This window comes from Scleropages formosus, chromosome 2 (assembly GCF_900964775.1).
Source record: "Scleropages formosus chromosome 2, fSclFor1.1, whole genome shotgun sequence".
In the NCBI taxonomy this organism is placed as follows: Eukaryota; Metazoa; Chordata; class Actinopteri; order Osteoglossiformes; family Osteoglossidae; genus Scleropages; species Scleropages formosus.
In genome coordinates this window covers 24,242,523-24,263,301 of record NC_041807.1, presented here as the reverse complement: position 1 = coordinate 24,263,301, position 20,779 = coordinate 24,242,523, and the positions used below count along the sequence as shown (strand labels likewise).

Here is a 20,779-nt window from a genome sequence, read left to right as displayed (position 1 = left end):
TGCAGCAATAGACAGCAGTACATCGCATATGCAGCAAAAAAAAAAAAAAAAAAAACCAAAATCAAAAGAGAACTTTCCTTCCATCACTACACAGCATGTCCCCCCTTTTGAAACTGAACTTCTTTTGTACTTTATTTTTAAATTATATAAATATTTTTAGAAAACATTTTTAGAAAACAATTTCAAAGAATTTACGTATATTATATTAATTGGACACTACATTATAATCTTTTCCCCTTTTTTAAATGATATTGTCTTAATATTTAGATGACACACTGACACATCTTAACACTCTGTTCTAATGTATTAGTGGCACAGGAGAAAAACTCGAATTTAATACTGAACCTTTGAGACATGCACAGCATAAATAAAAGCACCATGTTTCAGAGGTCGGTGGGCTCTCTGGACTTTTTAATCCAAAAACAAATTTAAAACACAAAATGAAAAAAAAGAAAAAAAAAAAAAACAACATTGTTTTTCACTAAACAATTTACTGTGTCATCATAAATGGTATTTTTAAACATATAATAAATTTTTGGTCGTTTTCATCGTTTTGATTATGAGTCTTAAGGAAATTTGAGAGATTAAAATGTTCAAAATTAAAAAAAAAAAGAAAAAAAAAGATTGTACTTCTGCTGTTGTCGTCCAGTTTAAATCTGCGGAAGCCATAACACAAGAGGGTCAGACTAATATCTTCAAAATTCCTGGCACCACCTGTTCAACGGGCTGATCCCTGTATTGAGGAGAATGTATATGCTTGCAGCATGTGGGATCAGATGCTCAGGTCCATGTGGCTCTCTTTGAAAGGTCTTCTCCTGGACTCTGGGATCTGGGTGCCGATGCAAGCTGAGCCTGACTTGAGGATGTTGTAGTACTCCTTAAGCCTAGGTACCGCCTCTTCCTCTCTAAATCTCCCATCATGCAGCACTTCGCGCGGTGAGCTCTCTGCCACGTGCTGTCTGCTAGGTGATCGCTCAATGTTAAACCTCTCCTCTCTATCCCTTCTACTGGGAGACCTATCCCTAGGCTCACCACTGTTCTTAAAGGGCCGGTCGGCTGGCCACCCCCTGGGGAGCGGCAGTCTTTCCTTGTTGATGTGTTCAAAGGTCTCATCTTTCAGGAAGCTGTCCTCTCGCAAGTGCTGGGGGGCCGGCGCTTCCACGAGGGGACTCTCATCCTCAAAGGGCTGTGCAGGTTGTGGAGCCTCCCTCTGCAGTTGCCCTTCCCAGTAGGACCTCTCCCTCTGTGCTTTCTCAGTTCTCCTGTCCACAGACTTGGCTCTGCGTCTGCCAGGTGAAGACTCCCGCCCCCGGGCGGGTGAACGGTCCAAGGAGCCCCTGCGGCCTGCCCGCTCTTGCCTCCCGTCCAGGGTGCTGCCATGGCGGGAGTCAGAGTCCCACTCGGACACCGTCGCTGCCTTCTTCTTTCCAGGCTTCTCATCACTCCTCAGCGTTTTGAAAAGCTTGGAGATGCCATTTTCATCCGACTTGCGTGCATGCTGCCGATGTGTCATCTTGCTGTCGGGCGAGTGGTGTCTGGGGACAGATGGGCTGCTGTACTTGCCATGGTTATTCCAGGTGTGGTGATGGTGGCTGGTGTGGTCTGCCCCAGGCCTCCCCCTCCTTTGCCTTTCCTCATTTGGTGATGATTTGTGAAAATCAGGTGTATAACTGGACTCCGATGATGTGTGTAATCGGCGGTTTGGTGGCAAGGTTTTCACTTCCGGAATATTTTGTGTACTGGGGGCGGGGCTGTTCCTGTCACTGCTGGCGTCTGTGATATAGATAGAGCAAAACAATAATAAAAAATTAGATGCTTCTCCAATTTCAATTTCTACACTGTAATTAACAATATTAACCACAAACTCATTCAAAGATAATTGGGTGTTTGTTCTTGATTAGCTTCTGGGCTTAGTGTTGTCCAAGATTAAGACTTCACATGCTGATTTCACATGTATTTCAATGGCTTAAAGAAAACAAGTGAATGTTAATGAGGTGTAAACTAGAATGTATGAGAACCAGATCAACAGCAAAAGCTTTCAATGTAAAATAAAGGAGGAAAAAAAAAAAAAAAAAAACCTTTGATAGAGACTTCTGGTAAAGCGTGCTCAAACAATCCGAACTTCTGAGTTGGGGAATTACAATATTGTAAGAATCCTTAAAATATACAAAATGCAATATGTGCTTTGACATTACTTCATGCAGAGCCATGTAATTGCAAGTCTTTAAAAAAAAAAAAGAAAAAACAACCCAATTCCATAAAACTTAAAAATAAATATAGATGAAAAGGCTCCTTAGCACAGTACACACTGCAATACATTTAAAGGAGGCAGAGCACAGCATATGACAAACGAGGAGTGAGCTGGGAGTGAAAGAGGCGGTGCAGGTTAGAGCCTTAGACAGTGTTAATAAGGCCAGACTGAAAAATAATAACAGGCAAAACAAACCTTCAAAAAAAAAATTACAGGAAAATAAATGCCATATAACGTCAGTGAAGCTTTCCTGTTTCAACAGTGGGCAAACACGCTCAGAGGTCAAATGCAAGGAGCGTTTGCACAGTTCCATTCCCATGACAGCAGGGATGAGGGCAGGTGAAGGGAATTCTGGGTAAATGGGTTCGTAGTCACATGGAGCACCGTATGGGTGAGCGCAGACTAGTCAAACCACAGCACGAGGTCACCAGGAAGGGGTGGGGGGTGTGGGGCTGGGTGACAGAATGTCATCTACAAACCGTGGTTTGATTTTGGCCCGCTATGTAGAAATTGGGCTCCGCCCGCTTGTCATCTCGCAGACATGCAGCGAGATGAGGAGGTATCGTCGCTGGAGAGAGATGGAGGAGCCCAGCAAAAAAAAAAATGGAGGGAGAGGAAAGTGGAGAGAAACAAATCAAAAAGGAACATTGAGAGAGAAGAAGATTTAGATACTCAACATGGACAAGAGAATGAAGAACTATCCCTTCAGGCTTCTTTTGATGCATTTTTTCAATGAAGAGCAAGGGGAGAAAAAACAAGATCTCCTTAAAGCTGCATCATACATCTAGGAAGTGAAGAGCAGGAGAAAGAGAGAAAAGAAGACAGGAAAAGGGAAACAGCCCACCTCCCAAAAAACAATTAAAATCTAAAACAAAAGTAGGCATCTTTTAAAACGTTACCATCAACTTTTAACCAATATGCACAAATGGTGTCATTCTGCATTTATTCTACTGCTTTGAACGAAAAACAAAATGCTTTAGTATTCATTATATAAACCCTTACTATTCTATTAATAGTGTCATATAAATATTACACTAATTCAAATAATTTTTCAATTATTTCTTTATGTCATTATATGTTTTTTAAATTATTAAACAGGTAATATATCTGAGAACAAGTCATATTTATTTAAACAGATGAATTGCTAAGAACAAAGAGCAAAAGCAGTTCTTCATTTTGTTTTCATTTCGTTATTTCGGTGTTCCTCCAAGACTGCCCCTCCGGCTGAGCACGAGTCCAGGTTTCTGTGTTCTATCGAGTGACAGCAGGCCCCACATCAAGGACGACGGGGAGCCTGCACAGCGAAGCAGGACGACGACCCCCTAGATGAAGCCTGCCAAAATTGTTCCCCGGAGAGACGAGTGCGCAGGTGCTCATTTCAACACACTCCCCTGCCTTACCTGCTTCACTTATGCTGTAAACCTCTTACTCGTTGGAGATGAAAATGTTGCTAAATAAATACTAAATGTAAATTATTTATTAACTGTCTGCAACACTTGTTCACCTACCTGAATACAAGCAATTTTTAAATATCAAAATCAATGGCAATAATCACTTGAAAATGAATGTAAATATCTAAATTCTCTGCACTAAATGCTGACAGAAAGAGGCCATTCATATAAATGGCCTTCAAGCCTGTGGTGTGCGTGTGTGTGTGTGTGTGTGTGTGTGTGTGTGTGTGTGTGTGTGGTCCAAGGTTCTGTTTTGTATTTCAGTAGACTGACCCACCGTATTCTGGCACGGAGCCGTCCCCTCGTTTGAGGACCAGGTGAGCTCGGCGGCCACCGTTTTTGATCAGCTCAATGGCACGAGCGTGTTTCATATTCTTTGTGCTCTCCCCGTTGATCTCCAGGATCTCGTCACCAACCTGCCCACCGACGGGAGGAAAGGGAGCCCACTTATGGCACATTAAAACAGACAGAGGAAATGGGTTTTTAACCAAAGTATGGTTGGTTAGAAGATGCTCTTCATCAACACCACGGTTCTTCGGTGACGCGTGACTTACGCACCCTCATCTTGCCGTTACGGATGGCCGCCCCGTCCTCGGCCAGCCTCAGGACATATAAGTCCATGTTGTACTCACGGCCCCCGCGCAGACTGAACCCAAAACCCTTGCTATCTCGCTCAAGGTCAACAGAGTAGAATTCTGCATCCTGCCAATTGAGAAAATGACAACAAAGAAAAATAAGGTTAATTTTTAAAAAAGTAAAAGGAGGTCTGCAGGCTTAAGGAGGCAGAATAAATCACGCTACATTTAGACAATCTTATGAATAATCAATAGAGCGACCGTTCTCCAAGACGGATGAATAACTAAAAAAAGAGTAAAGCTATGCTGGGACTTGACTTGTGAATGGGCACCAGGAAGCTGCAAAGGGCAAGCGCCGAGTCTGCGACATACATGGGGTTACAGAAAACAACCAGAGGCAGGTAACAAAAATTCACTCACTTTGGATGTAATGAAAAGCAGCTGTGGATGTAAAAAAAAAAAAATGGCGTAGACTACAATGAGGATGAATCCATAGAAGACGGTGGTACCTGGGGAGCGGGAGCTTGTGTTGGCGCCGGAGGTGGCGGCACCTGAGGGGGTCCTTTTGTACTTGTCCTATAAAAGAACCATCCACGGTCATTCAGGCTGCACAGACAGGCTAACAGGCTGGGTGATTAACAGCAGTGTTAGGTGCTCGTTGAGACAGCAAGCTAGCGAGCCAGAGCTTTCAATTAAACACACTGTTATGCGCACAGCGGCCATTATCCTTTTTAACACCTGCGTGCTGTCCCTGTAAACGGCCAGCCACATTGCGCTGTCAGCTTTTTCTTTGTGCGAGCTGAGTAATGAGTATAAGGCAGGAGAGGTCCACGAACGAAGGAGACAGGCAGTTATGGCTAGACTACAGTTGTCCATGAGACAAAAAAAAAAAACAAACACAATTTATTCTGACAGCCATAATAAAATACACATACAAACAAATCCGCTGTACCCATTTTTTGCATTCTACACAACGTTGTCGGTGTGTTACAGCATCTTTGTACATGCAAATGTATGGTTTCCTTTACACGCACATAAATGTACATTTGAACAAGCAAAAGAAAGGATTTTATAAAACGTGCACCCTAGACAGGACCAGGACTGTGAAATGCAAATATTGCAATAATTTGCACAATGGAAAAATTACCAACCAATATGAGTAACCTAGGGATTGTAAAGATTTTTTTGTTACATGCCCTTGGGGATGACTGTCATGGTGACTGACCTTGTCTCTGGTGCTGACTGCTGCTGCGGTGTGTGGGTGGTGGTGATGGTAGCGATCTTTTCTGCATTGGTTAGGAGGGACGCGTTGGAGGACTCTGTCCAGGACAATGAGAAGGGATGTGAGACTGACTGCTCTTCAAGGACTCAAAATGCACCAAAAGATTGTCCTACTGCTTACACAAAAAAAAAAAAAAAAAAAACACACACGCTTCTCTGAATATCCACACTGTTCCCCCGAACACGGACACATCATGTTTCAAAATGCACACCGTTCTTCCGTACTCCCACTCACCATCTGCCTACACACCAAACACCCACATTATCTTTCCTGTCACCCACACTGCTGCTCCAAAAGCCCACACTGTGTCCCACCACGTTCACACTCCATCAGTCCAAACACCGAAATTCTATTGCTTTGAAAATACACATCATTGCTCCAAACACTTTCACTTCTGTTCACGAACTCCCAATCGCTCCCGACACTAACGCACTTCTCCAAAAGTGAACCCCCCAAAGTGAACGGCTCCGAATACAATGAGAGAAGATTTTCCTAGACAGAATACGCCATCCCTCACACACACCATCTTTCTAACCACCTACACAGTATTGCTTAAAACACCTACACAGCTCACCCCCCAAAAAATTACATCATGCACCCTTATATCATGCAAATATGAAACCTTTGAATCCCCGTTTGCTTTCTGCTGACAACAAACACCCACACAAGACCTTCAGACCTTAACCTCCAAAAACCTAGCTCCAACTCGCTCTTGTCAGACTGGTATTAACCATTCGGTAAAGAAGCCATTAATGAATAGTTCTTGCCTATTTAAAGCAATAGGCAAACAGAGCCCCAGCTGACCTACACAAATCACAATTCAAATTAAACTAGAGTTCTACACCAACAAGCTAAGTAATTTTGGCTGCACCACAAGTGTGAGCAAAAAGGCCAGATTCCACTCCACTTGTGGACGAGCTTGACTTTGTCTACAGTACGCTCTCTTTAATAGTTATATAGTAATAATTCCTCTTTCCTCGGCATTCTGACAAGTCTGCACTTCTCTGCCGGATGGCGCCTGGTGTTTTGGGGCCGGAGCTAATGCGGTTTCGCCAACGCAATACAAAATCACGCGTGCAAACATCATGGATCCCCAAAGAAGGAACACGGAGAGCTATTTCCATCAAAACAAACTGTCGCAGTTTATTAAACAGCTGGTTTAGCACGCAGCACCACCAGCTCCAACACTTTTATCTCCCCACCCTAATTAGGCCACATTTGTGAACGTCTCTGGAGGGCTTCTCGTAGCAGAGCCAAAGACTTTATCTAAACCAACGGAGCAAGCAGTAATCGTAACGTTCACGGGACTCCTCTCGTCTAGGGACTTGCACCCATTTCAGCTGAGCCACATAATAGCTCATTACTATTAAATACAGCACAACGCACCTACGGCAACCTCCAGACTGTGCAAGGGCGCGAGTAATGACCTGCGTCATCTTAAAGCTTGCGAGATACCACGCACAATATGCCTGCATCACACAGCCCCGGACAAAGACAGCTTGCAACAGTGATACTGGCATCACTAAAATAACAATGGTATGTGGGTGAGACGGAGGTTTCAGGAGGTGTTGCATGTGACATTTGCCATACTTTCTAGTGAGCATCCACATATCTACCCTAGCTACGTAGATTTTCACAAATTATCACATTCTGGACTGAATCTCATCTCCTCCGTGAACCACTCAGAATTTAAAGAGGCACCTAAAAAAGGAATCGACAGTGAATGACATGCGACTTGGGCACAGGCGAGGGCATATTGAGAAGTGGGCACAGCAGCAAGATGAACTCACCGTCACCAGGGATGATGCGCAGCGTGACAGTGTTCCCGGCCTCTTTGATTAAGTTGACAATATCCGAGTGGGACTTGTTGGTGATGGAGCAGCCATTGACGGCCAGGATGCGGTCTCCCACTTTCAGCTTCCCACAACGGTCAGCTGGGCTACCCTCGATAATGCGACCTATTTTGTGGGGCATGGCCACGCAGGCATTGGCAGCTTGTACACCAGCAGATTTTTTTTTTTGAAGGAGAACCGTGAAGGGAAATGATGGAAAAAGATGATAGAAGGGAGAAATTCAAGGTTAATTCCAGGAGACACCCAGATGAAAGATTTGCCAGCACTGTAAAGGACAGTCGGAATGGCATTATATACAGAGACGAATTAACAAGAAAACACTATACAAGAACACAACTATCCCAATGAAGAAACAAACTAATATTTTTCATTTCTTTTCAAGCTCTCTGTAGTATGTAACTCTACATATTAATACATCCTGCAACAAGTGTAAGCATATTTTAATGCTTGGCTTTTATTCTGCCACATTTTACAATATTCTCTTCTTTCCATGCTCAATATTGGCTGTTGCTACCTGTTGGGGTCATGTGGCAGTGGAGGAATGATCTGAATCTGCTTTAATCATGGCATTTCTCTGGAGACTGATCCACAAAGAGTGTGTCCTTTGTGGATCTCCAGCCTGTAGCCTCCTCGCTCTCTGTCACTGTCATGGTCTGATAGGCCTCACTCTCTAATAATTTAATTTTAGTCCCCGTCTCCTGGCGTCAAACTGTGAGTTGTTTTTCCATGGGAGGTGGGGACATCCAGGCTCCCGTCACATTGCCAACAGTGCAAATCTGCCAATACCACACAGGTTGAATTGCTACAGGGGCCCACAGAGGTGGCCACATTTCGGCTGGCTGCCTTTTTTTTCCCCCACCTCTTGTCTCGGCACAAGGCCTAAGAAGCGTCATCCTCGGTGCATCCATATGTACGCCAACACCTGTGGCCAGACCTTTTTCACTTTGACACGATTGAGAAACACACTCTACGGGAATTCAGAAGCATTCCATCACCGTTTTCTGTGACTCTATCTAAATAAGATCTAAGATGGGTGTTGCATGGCAAATGGGAAAATGCCTTCTGCAGTGCAGGTAGCTGACCTGGACCAGAGGAGGAGGGGAACTAATTGGATGTGAAGGGAATGGATGCCTGTGTCGCTCTGTGCCCCCCCAGAACACCACCCCCATTTCCCTTTCCAAACAAGAGCAAAGAACCTCAAAGCCTGTGTTCTTGCAAGTGTCTTCAATTGAACGCGCTGCTATCTTATCAGTTCTCTCTGTGCCAGCAGGGATTAGATTAGAGCAACATGCCTCAGTCAGTTCCAGCCGCAGAGCAGCTCCCAGAGACAAGAGGAGGCCAGAAGCAAACCAAGAAGTGCCCAAAAAAGTAGGACAGAACAGGAGGAAGAAGTACAGCAAGCAGGAGAAGCCATCTGTGTGATGGGGCCAGGATGCCAGGGAGCATGTCAGGAAATATTTTGCTCCAGAACGCATAAATACATAAATTGTGTCTGAATAAATAAATGCATTAACCACACAAATTAGACACAGTAAAGTGAATCCTACTCTTTCATGGGTGTCTACACTTTCTTCGTTTTTAATTGACCTCTTAGTGTCTCTTAATTACTGCGTGTATTTTAATTTATTTAAAATGCATAGAATTACAAACCTTAACAAGAACACTGATAATTTTGCTAATGCTGAACTAACTACACAATCTGTGCATTCTATGATAACAGGAAATTAGTTGTGGGTTGTGGGTTGTAAATCAGTTTTGGCTGAAACAAATGGGGAACCCTACTGAGCTCAAGGGTGGTGGTTTTTCCTGGGGCAAAACTAGAACGGCATCTTACCGAAAGTGGCCCCTGCGTCTGGCCTTGAGACAGACGAGACAATGACGAAGCCAAAGCCCTCATTCTCTCCGCGACGGATCTCCACATCGTAGGGCTGGACGGTAGCGGTGGCAGTCACCACGGCGCTTCCGCTGCCCCCTCCACCGCCACTCCCGATTCCACTGGTGCTGCCACTGCCAGAGCTCACTGTGTTGAGGGAGTTCTGGCTGCCCTGTGAAGTGCGCTTGTCTTCTGTCAGGGACGGAGCCTGGGTGCTGCTGTGATGGGACGAGGCTGGAGATGGCGGTACATCAACATCACCCTTGACCACTAGGACAAGTGGAAGAAGGAACCAAAAAAATATGTGGAAGTTTGGGAGCCCAAAAGGACACCTCTAAAAGTAACATTCAGTTGGCTTTTCACTGCATCATTTCACAAGCAACAACACGCAACAGTAAAGCTACGGAAAAGAAAGCTGGACAGCTGGTAGCGTCATGGTTAGAGAGGTTCAGCCTTTGGATTCAAAGGTCACAGGTTTAAATCTCACCTCTAGCGGTACCACCCTTGAGCAAGGTCCTTACCCTGAATTACTCCAGTAAAAATTACCCAGCTGTATAAATCGGTAAAAGTTGCAAGTACCTTAACATTGTAAGTCACCTTGGAGAAAAGTGTCATCAAAATGAATAAACATAAAATTCAATTACAGTGCACACACATTTTCAGAACCGCTTGTCCCATATGGGGTCGCGGGGAACCGGAGCCTACCCGGCAACACAGGGGGGAAGGGACACACCCAGGACGGGACGCCAGTCCGTTGCAAGGTACCCCAAGCGAGACTCAAACCCCAGACCCACCGGACAGCAGGACTGTGGTCCAACCCACTGTGCCACCGCACCCCCTTCCAATTACAGTGCAATTTCGAAAAATGCCTTTCTCTGTGTTTCAGCTGTATCCACCACTGCAACCTTTAATACATGGCTGGAAATTAATTATAATTTTCCAGTCTACAATTCAATACTTTTAAGCTATTATGTCTGCTGTTATTTCTACTGTTGCTCACTGTATTTATCCCACTTATACAAGTAGGTATTTTATGGAAACAATTCAGGATATGTACCTTGATCAGGGGTACTACCGCTGTGAATCACCAACCTTCAGGTCGCAGGTCTTTTTCCTTAAATAAACTAAATTTCTTCTTATAAATTAAATGAAATCCTCTGCAATAACTTACATGCTACTCAAAATCCAAAGTGTAAACCACTTAAAAAGAAAGCTGTTAAGTAAGGAAGACCCTGGTAAACTTAGAAGGGTGAACAGCCAGTGGGAGGCTAGTGAAGCCGAGGGACCCAAGAACCAACATTTTCCCAGAGGCATTGTGCAAACGGCACTAGTCATCCTCACCTCCGTATCCGATCTTGCGTCTCACAGTCAGGTTGACGTGGCCCTGCTTGGCTGCCTGCTGCATGAGCTGCACCACCAGCTGGTGAGACTTGCCCACCACTGCTGTTCCATCAACACAGATGAGTTCGTCCCCAGACCGCAGTCGCCCGTCCTCATCAGCCGCGCCGTACTTCACAATGTGCCCAATGTAGATCTGACACCGGGACAAAAGGGAGTGTGTTCATCAAACTTTAAAGGACAAGTAGATTCACCGAGTGCTATTATTTAAACCATTCAGTGCTGTGTGAGGGAAAAGGTTATGAGATAGGAAATTAATTTATTTTAGTAAATTTTATTTAACGTAAACATGGTCTTTGTTCCCTCAGTAAGTTTAATCACCTTATTGAGATTCCATGGACAACAGTAAAAGATAAACAGATATCTTCTATAAGAGTTCTTGAGAAAAGTTTAACACTATCATGGCTTTTTATTGTAGTGGGAAAAACAAAATTTATTATGGTTAAATTAACAGATCCAGAATATTCTCTTAGCACATAGTATTTTTCATTAATTGGGCCCGAGAAAAAAATTCTACACATTGCTACACATTTTGATGTTCTCATAAGGGAACCGCTAGCCTCAGAGCACAGTGCCCAAATTACCCCTTATCAGAAAGGCATATGACCAGGCATGCCACACAGTGACGTTTACACCAAAGTTCTGTGATGGTGCGTATGTAGGGTGTGTGTTGCTACAGGTTTCTCACCGGCTCTCCTGGCTCATTCCCGCCGAGAATCCTGAATCCAAACCCTGTATCCTTCCGCCACAGGAAAATATCCTGCTCTTGATAATCTGGTACTGGTAGATAGACACACTTTAATCAGCTTACATACTACGTCAGTCCTTGGTTATATATTCTGCTTTATACTTTTCAGTATATGACTGAAGGTACTGATGAATGAATAATGTCATAGGGTCATAATCTGAACAAATAATCATAATCACGGTTTCCGTCTCTTTCCCCTATAGCCCATGATGATCCACTTTTTTCGTTCATGCTACTGTGCTCATGGAAGCAGCTATTCTGTTTTCACTTTTGGCAATCCTTCCCCACAGCGTCTCTGCAGTCTCACCTAATTTTTCTTCCTCCTTTCTCTCCCGCCCCAATAAACAAGATGAAGGACCAGGCAGAGAGGGAAAAAGGTGGAATGAGAAGGGGGGGTGAGGGTTGCAGAGAAAGAGATCATGAGCAATGATATAGCCACATTTATTTATCCCAGTGTGGCAAATTCTTTAATTTTATTATTTCAGTGTAATAGTCCAATAAAGACTATGTAATTAGGTTAGAAAAGGGTGCTCCTGCTACCTGGTTTATTTGAAAGAGTCTGTCACCAAAATAACTCAGACAAGAAAACACTGAAATATTTCAGTGTACCATAAGAAGACAATCTGACCAATCACATGTGAGGACTGCTGGATGTGGGAGCAGTGAATGAATGCCAAAAATGTCCTCCATTTCATCATATAGAAATATTGTTGCAGTTAATCACAAAGAAATAGCTAATGCTTACAACACATTTTCAAGACAGTTTTTGAATAAACCTACATTTTTTGAATAAATAATGCTTCGTGCATTATTGTACAATATTCTTCCTTCCTTCCTGATAACAGGGCGGCATCCAGTAGTTGAACTGGCTATTATTGCTGGCTCTCTAGCCCAGGACTCTTTCACTCACTTCCAGACAACAGGATACACATGGAGAGTGTCAGCCAGCCTATTAGCTCTTTATAGATCAGCCCCTGGCACCCTGTGGGCTAGGTAGTTCTCGTACTACATGACCTGGCGATTCTAAGGGCAAACCCATCTTTCATGGATGCAAGAGCTTGTGGGCAAGTCTCGTCGAGTCACTGGAGCATGCAGCTTCCTTACAATGGACAAAATGGCCACTGTGATGGAGCTTAGCAAAGCCAATGGCTCATTTCATTGCCAGCCACGTTCTCAATCCTGACAACCTAGTCCTTTGCTTGCCAAGTGCTGTGTTTTGTACATCATGGCACCTCAATGTTGTCCCCTCCCCAAATATCCTCATTTCAACAACACTGCCTCATGCTTTACTCCTTCAGGGGTTATTACCCACAGAAATACCAATCAGAGCACAACGATTTTAAAAACAAGCCACCACATTCGCAGAGCAAAGTTTAATATTTAATCACTGGCAGACCTAGATTCTAAAAGCAATGTTAATTATCTTCCACTGCTGCTCTGTGCAGCTAAAAGCTAGAAACTAAGGAAAACACTTCAATTAAGGGTTAGGCACATACAGCAAATCTGCTCCCACCTGCTAAACAATCTACAACAGCGAGAGCACAGACCTTGTGGTATACTGCCTTTGATCATAAAGAAAGAAAAATCTCCTCTGCTGGGGAACTAATGTCGTCACTGTCTTCTTTCAGGTCACGTGTTCCATTTCAAAACTATTCCATTTTCAAATATGCCATACAAAATGGCTGAGGAAACTTCACCCTATTTCCTTTCCTAAACTTTTCCCTATCCTCAGTGATGCTTCTTCCAGCTATAATTCACAGCTTTCTTCTTTCCTTCTCTTATGTTCACGTAGCTTTGATGACGGAGCTGGTTGGAGGCTCCCCTCAAACACGACATAAATAATGGAGGAGAGACATGTGAATGTGAGTGAGCTAGTAGAATCACGAAAGCAGAGCTGAAGCCGAGTTCCTGGCCACCCCCCGAATGCCATCTGACAGATGAGGAATTCTCCTTCATTAGTAATCTCACCTTTTACTCTGAGAGTACACAGGCTTCAAAAGACCCTTATGGGAAACCAGCATTTGCTGCTAACATCCAAATGAATGCAGAGCACAGAGTGCTGTGGGGTCTTTTTTTTTTTTTTAAACAGAAAGATCATAAGTTCAAGACCTTGTTCTCTTCTTCCTCCATGGTATCAGAAGGAATAATATCTAAGAGCAGCAAATCAAAATCTTAAAATATACTGTCCAAAAGGTAATAAGCCTTAAATCAAAGCTGACCACTTCATACCACCATAAGAGTTCTAGAGACATCGCTCTGCAGCAAAGCTGCTTACTTCCCATCCTCCGAGGTCAATGTTATGGTGGGTTTGAAGGCATCTTACAAAAAGTGACTCATTTATAGCTGGAGAAGAATTTAAGGCCCCTGAAAATACTAACTGAGGAGAACAACTGGGAGGTAGACTGACTCCCTGAACAGCCTGTGAACTTCAAGGACCCTGGATACTCACGCCTGCTTTCATACATGCTTCTAGATTGGGCCCAAATCTTGAAAGGGTCTGGCTTTTTCTGGACAGTTCCGTCTCCAGGGTCCTGGGGAGGTAGGCCAGGCAGAGGCTGGGTTGGGGGTGGCGGCAGGGGTGGGGGAGCTCCGGTGGGCTCGCTGGGAAGGGCAGCGGCTGGGCGAGCGGGCGAGTCTGTGTGGGCGCTGCGGTTGCTGCATACACTGTGCTGGGAGCTACTCTGGCTGTCTTTCCTCTCCAGAGGTTGCTGTGTGGCCAAAAGAGAGAGAGAGGGGGCGGGAGAAAGACACGGACACAGAAATGAGGAGGGAAGGTAAACGATGAAATGATTGAAGACAGTAAGAGACAGGAAGATGGAGGCAACAGAAGCGAGGAGGCAAGAAAAGAAAGGAAGAAGAAATACAAGGTCAATAATGCAAACCGCTTTTGTTCACTGCAATACCTTGCTGCCACGCTTTTTGCTCACGCACTCGCACCAATGACTAACCTCACATCAACAACCCAATTAGAATGAGCCACGATACAAGAAGCCAGCCATAAAGGGCTTCATCTCCGTGAGTCTGCATTCGCACAAGGACACCCTTGGAAATTATCATCATGATAAGTACAACTGGAAGTAAAGGCAACTGAGCAGGAAGCACAGGAGAGAGTTTGAAGAAGTGTGACACATCTTTCTTAATGACGTGCCACAGGCTTCGATAACATCAAACTGGTCTTGTGGTTCACATGTTGCTATTCTCAACCAACCGTTCACTTGGGAGTCAAGAAAATATGTATGAAGTGTATCTTACGTCATTCTTTAATTTTCCTTTTACATTTACATTTATTCATTTAGCAGACACTTTTCTCCAAAGCAACTACTTATCAGAGAAAATACAATGAGTGCATTACATCAATCAAAACCATCATACTCAAAGGACAAAGAATTTTCTATATTCATTTAGAGGACATTGAAATTTGAGCATGAAAATGGATACATTATGCAGCGGTACACACAACAATAACATGAAATATTTCCAACAGAGAAAATGTTAACACTGCTGTATATATAATTATGCAAGACTTAAAAACATATACTGAAAAGCATAAAGGAAACCATTTTTTGACTAAGGCAGATTTACTCTTGGCTACTGACAAAGACTTACATCTGGGCTGACATTTCTGTGATAGAACAAAGAGCGAAACACAGATTTCCCCACCAAAAAACTGATAGGAAATGACAGGGTCACCACTCCCGGCTACCTCCCCCCGCCGCCGCCACCACCACCATCAGTGTCACCTGACTTCAAGCATTATCCACCTCCCCCTGTTGCCTCACAGCTGAGATCAGAGCCATCACACATGCAGCTCTTGTAAACTTCTCCTCCTGGCTCAGGAGAGGAAATTGGACCATGACTACTTCCCAGTCAGGAGGTCAACAGCTCTCGAACCATAAAGACACATGTGCGCACATACATATGTTCAGCGACCAAAGCAAACCGCTCTGAAGTTGCAGGTCTTCGTCATTTCCACTTCGATCTCAGTTAAGTGGTGGCAAAGCAGCAAGGTCTTTAAAGTTAAATGGGGTAAAGAAGTTTTTTCGCTGCCTTGGCTGCGGTGCGACTGCACAGCACCTTTGCCACTCTGTGGTAGGTCACCTACTCTGTCAAACACAAAGTAGTGACAAAAGGACAATTTTCCTGCCTCTGGCTCTCCATCTTTCCAGTCAGTTGGTCACCATTAAAACCAGTCAGTCAGGCTGTCAAAGCAGAGTGAAACGACCTATTTTACTTCTTTTTTCTAAAGTCCGCTGATTCAACAGAGGCATTGGGAGACGGCAACAAGGCATGCAGGGTAAGTAAAATTGGAATTGGTGACTTCACTCACCAGCTTGGGGCTCCTCTTGGCAGACACCGCTCCTGCAAAGCACCAGCAAACGGAGAGAAAGAGGGTTAGTCACCGGCGGCTGAGTTCCGGCTTTCACCACAGCAGACACGGCGATCGCCTGGCTGGCGCAGGATCACTGGGGTGCAATAGCAGGTGGAGAGCTGGAGGGGGGGAATGGGAGGCAGGACTGAGATAGATGGGGGAGGGGGGTCTGCCAGTGGCGCCGACCGCCGCTGCGGCAGCCCCCGGAGGGCCGGCCCCCCGAGAGAACCAACCCGGCCGAACCGCCCACCCACCAACTGACCATCCACCTGCCCGCCCCTGTTGTGGAGACCGGGCTCCGCTCAGTCAGAATCTCTGCTATTACCGGTGGAGAAAGAGTCCAGCAGACGGAACATTATGTTAACAGCGACGGTCAGCTCTCCCCTCACTGAGACCATCTTCTAAATGTCGGTACGCCTGGCAGCTCAGCAGTGGACGGCGGGCGCATTAAGAATCAGTGCTCATCTCTCTCTCTCCCTCCCTCCTTCCTTCCTTCTTTCCTCTCTCTCTCTCTCTCTCCCCCTCACTGTGGGCTGCAAGCACCCACTCCCCTACCAACGTCACACCAACACACAGACACACACACACACACACACACACACACCTACACAGAGATCCCTCAAGTCAGCCCAAAGCATGCACACGCACACACATACACACACAGGCAACATGAATAATACATGTACACATAGATGTTCAACATCAGTAGGACATGGATAAAATATTCAGATTAGTGCAGAATTCATGAAATATGGCGGAATAACTTTTATTCTTGGCTTATCTGCTGGAGCACTTTTCTTGTAGTTTGTACTGATGCTATATTTTATCAGTATGAAATAAGTATAAATGAACATTTTGGTAACATGCACAGAGACGTGAGCCTGCCCTTTGAAGGAAAAACAAAAAAAAAAAAAAAACCTTTCATTCTCAACTTCCATTCCAGCCCCACCTGAATGACCATGGTCACAATGAGTATCGATCCCTCTGGGGTCGCTTCCTGCAAGGTAGCCATTTATTATCCCTTATAGGATTCTCCCAAAAAAAAAAAAAAAACACACACACACACACACACACACACACACACAGAATAGGAAATTACTTGATATTGTTTTCCTGTTCAGCAGCTTTAAAGTAAGCTGTGTGGAACCTCTGCACCAACACAAGTGTACTCCACTTGAGAGACTCTCAGAAGATGTTCTGGTAAAAAGCCAAGTTATGGATTAGCTGTAACTCTGTTTGTGCCCTATAGTCTGCCAACCTTTCTGTGCCGCGACAGATGCTATTAAATGCTAAAACTTCCTGTAATAGCAATACTCCCACTCCTCCTTGAATGATCTGTAATGTAACTGGCTTCTTTATAATTAGGATGGACTTTCAGAACAAAACAGCGATCATTTTGTGTTTTTCCAACATTAGCTAATTGTTTTCATCTATCTTTATTTCCTTGAACAAATAACTGCACTTTAACATTAAAATACGTTGAGACAAAAAACACATTTCTTTAATGAAACAGTACAGGGGCATCATTACATGCTGTACGACGAATTGCTATTTTTAAAGACAATAGCTCCAACTGAAAATTGGTTAAGTAGATTGGACTCCAGATTCCAGTTTCAGGAGAAAAACTGCCGACCTTTCAGACAGAGCAGGTGTTTGACTTCATCTGCACAGGTTAATTCTCTACATTATAGGGTGTTTTCTATAATAAGAACTGAAATATGCACATTAAAACAGACAGTCTGTTTTTAAAATGTTGCAAAAAGCGCCCGAGACTGACTTACTGTTGCAAGCCATGTGAGAAACAAACCAGTGTCCCAGGGCTCTACGCTCACCGATCCCAGAAGACACCGGTCTCAGATTGGTTCATGTTCCAGTGGTGAAATATGCACAAAGTAACAACAATAACCACACTTTGTTCAACCTTGCAGAATGGTAAAATGAATCCATTTAAATTTGCTCCGCTGGAATGCTTCCGGGAGGGTACTCATGGGACGAAAGGCTTCCAGATTGGATGCCAAACCACGAACCACAAATGCTTGCCATATTTCTTTCAGGGCTGTTGTGATTTGAATTGAGAGAGGAAGGGGAGCGAAGTGGGGAGGAACGGAGCACCCCAGCACCACGGCGTCAGCTCAGGTTCGCTCGCACAATGGTGGCAGATTAGCGAGCAGACTGTTGTCTTGGCAAGGAGTTCCCTAGGACGGGATGAATTGTGTCAGACCCAGCAGTCTTTAAATGAGAGCTTTTAGAGGTCTGATTATTGTATACGGTGGGAGTGGTGCGGGGGGCACTCGGAAAGGGCTGCTTCCGACTGCCACAGCCATCTGTTACCGGGGACGTCACAGGTCGACAGAAGGCCTCTCCACAAACACATGGTCCTACCAGTGTGACTTAACATTCACACAACTGTAGACTGTCACCAACACTCACTCTGAACAGCACAACATTGTCATGTGTCATAAAATACATGTACAAAAAGGCGAAACTCACTTTACTGATGACATCCACATGGACTACTTTGCGAATACCATCCAAGCACCCTAACCATCACCCTAATCCATCTGAGCTATGCTAGTTGTAGTTAAAGCAGTCAAACTTGATCTATGGCTATGAGCACAACACTGGAGAGAAGAAAACACTTGCAAACCAGGGTACAATATGATCGAGATGACACTTCTGACCAGGGCTCTAGGCTGGGAAAGCTCTGATGTGACAGATGTGTGTGTGTTTGTGTGTGTGTCTGTGCATGCGGAGGATGTGCTGGGTCATGCAATGTTATGCAAGCGTTTCAGCCTGGTCAGGGATGTGGCCTGCTTCTGCCACACCACCCAAAGCTGTAGACACGTATTTTTCGCAATGCAGACAGTTCTAGCATCCCGTCATTCCCTTTAAATGCCGCTTATTTAATTATGCAACAGGTGAGCAGGATAATAAACTGCTTCAAAATACCATGAAACAATATAACATTTTCTTTCTGGTAAAAACTTCTTTGTTCTTTTCTTCTTTATCAGGAAAAATTGACTTAAAATCTATTTTACTGTATTTTCCTAATTGGAAAAAATGCATTCATTTCAATTTTAATGCAAAGTAAGCAAAATTCTTAATGTAATAAATTCACTTGTCATTTGTTCTTTGTGGCACTGCAATTTTTTGTTTGTTTTTCAGTTAAAAAAAACTGCTATACTTAATTGTACTGGGAGAAAAAAAAAACTACTGCAGGAGGTTAGGGTAATACTAAAATTCAGTTGTACATGCATTGTGTTATACATGTGTTATACAGAGTTATTATGCGTTATACATCGTGAGCTCCAGTTTAAAGAGCGGCTGTAACAATTCCTACAGAAAAGCTCTTATTAGGAATATTTTAGTCAACATCAAGCCTTAGTGACCTTCAGAATGTTCCGTCATCCATATGTAAGTAGAGTTTCTCCTTTGTCGTTATGACTGGGTCCATAGTTCTGGTTGAGCAAAGCACTTTTCCTAAACTGAACTGGTAAAAATGTCCAGTTCTACGACAGGATTAACTGTAAAAATGGAAGCCACATGTTGCCATATTTTTTTAGGGTAAAGCGTCTTCTAAATATCTGAAGCATTCAATAAATTTAGGAAATTTTTTATAGTGCGCACGTATAAAGAATTAGTGAGCCATAACAGCATTATTATCAAAATTTTCCATTAGTATAGGATGGAATAAAGGTTTGAGATAACGTGCACCAATAGTCTGTCTTGCTGCAAAAGAGTCACGCTTGCAATCTAAAAGGCACGTTTAACCGAGCGGAGAGACAAGAAGCAACAAGGTGGAGAAGATTACGTTGCAGTGGCTTCTGGGGATTTTCATTAAATGGCTCTTTGAATATTCTTGCCTACCCGTTGGATATGCTTCCTGCCAATGTTCAGTTTTTTGTCTCGCCCATCCATTATGCAGAGTTTCAGTGGATCTGGCTTCGGTCTGCCTTCATCGATCGATGGCAGAATACGGGGTACAGGACGTTAATCGCCCTCTGACATTGTTTCGGCTGTTCACTCAATTTTTAGAAGGTGAAGTTGGCTGTGGTCATGAGGCGTAGTCTGGAGTAATTGCCCAGGGAATTCTCACCCTCCGTTAATGACCCGCACACAATCGGGTGTGATTGGTCACCGTACTGGTTCCGGTGAAATACAGCTGCATGTGAACGTGGACTTGTGTGGTAGGGAGCAGCATGGGCCACCATGGTGCTGATCTCTCCACCCTGTGGTAGTTAATGAAGGCAAACCGTATGATTGAAACAAAGACACTGGAACTGCTGCAGCTCTGCTCTCAAAATTAACTTGGGTGAAGTCATTTTGTGACAAAAATGACCAACACAAGCATGACATACAGGGAACCCTACAAATATGGGCACATTTCCTGCATTGAGAAGGGATATAGAACCGGTCTGGCAACGTTTCATTATCAATCCATTAAGATTATAGTACATTCAGCAAAGTATTTTAGAGTCTTGTTAAAGTCCCAACCTCTGAAGGCACTGGTAATAAAATACTTATATCTACAATTTGCCTGGTTTCTGGTAGTAAATCATCGCTCCATCCCATGAACACAATTTACCATTAAGGATATATAGAATATTACTGCATCGTCAAACACTTTTTCTAGCCACCGGTCAGCATCACAGGACAAGTGAAATATCTCAGCCATGCATATCTGCAGCTTGCTGCTGCAAACCTCAGTGCTAAAGACCTTGAGATACTTTTGTTAGTCTGCTATTCAGAATGAACCATGCTCCTTGTATTCAGCACATGGAAGTCATTTTTTACTTTAAGAAATTTTTTGAAAAACCAACAGCCATTAACAATCCAATGCCTCTCCATTCAACTCAACTGCCCACACTCTCTCTTGACTCAAATGAGGAACTCAGACTATGGCACAACAAAAGCTAAAGCCATTATTCAGAAATACAAGATCGTAGCTTGGTCATTGAGGTTGACAATAGAACCCACAT

General features: G+C 43.9%; 1 protein-coding gene across 6 annotated transcripts in view; it reads right to left on the bottom strand.

Moving 5' to 3' along the window:
* Positions 1-237: 237 nt before the first annotated feature.
* The window catches only part of LOC108940239 (membrane-associated guanylate kinase, WW and PDZ domain-containing protein 1-like), a 102,252-nt gene continuing 81,710 nt past the window's right edge, over positions 238-20,779 (bottom strand). For 4 of the 6 annotated variants that reach the window (XM_029248323.1, XM_018762242.2, XM_029248324.1 and 1 more), the window contains 11 exons: positions 15,759-15,790; positions 13,881-14,139; positions 11,372-11,463; positions 10,627-10,819; positions 9,247-9,555; positions 7,350-7,553; positions 5,503-5,596; positions 4,787-4,853; positions 4,261-4,404; positions 3,980-4,118; positions 238-1,773 (listed from right to left, as the gene is read on the bottom strand). In XM_029248323.1, the coding sequence (XP_029104156.1) occupies positions 773-1,773; positions 3,980-4,118; positions 4,261-4,404; positions 4,787-4,853; positions 5,503-5,596; positions 7,350-7,553; positions 9,247-9,555; positions 10,627-10,819; positions 11,372-11,463; positions 13,881-14,139; positions 15,759-15,790 (2,534 nt within the window). In that variant the 3' untranslated portion in view covers positions 238-772. The remainder of the gene's footprint in view (positions 1,774-3,979; positions 4,119-4,260; positions 4,405-4,786; positions 4,854-5,502; positions 5,597-7,349; positions 7,554-9,246; positions 9,556-10,626; positions 10,820-11,371; positions 11,464-13,880; positions 14,140-15,758; positions 15,791-20,779) is intronic. The other 2 variants (XM_029248330.1, XM_029248331.1) reach the window with 2 other exon arrangements.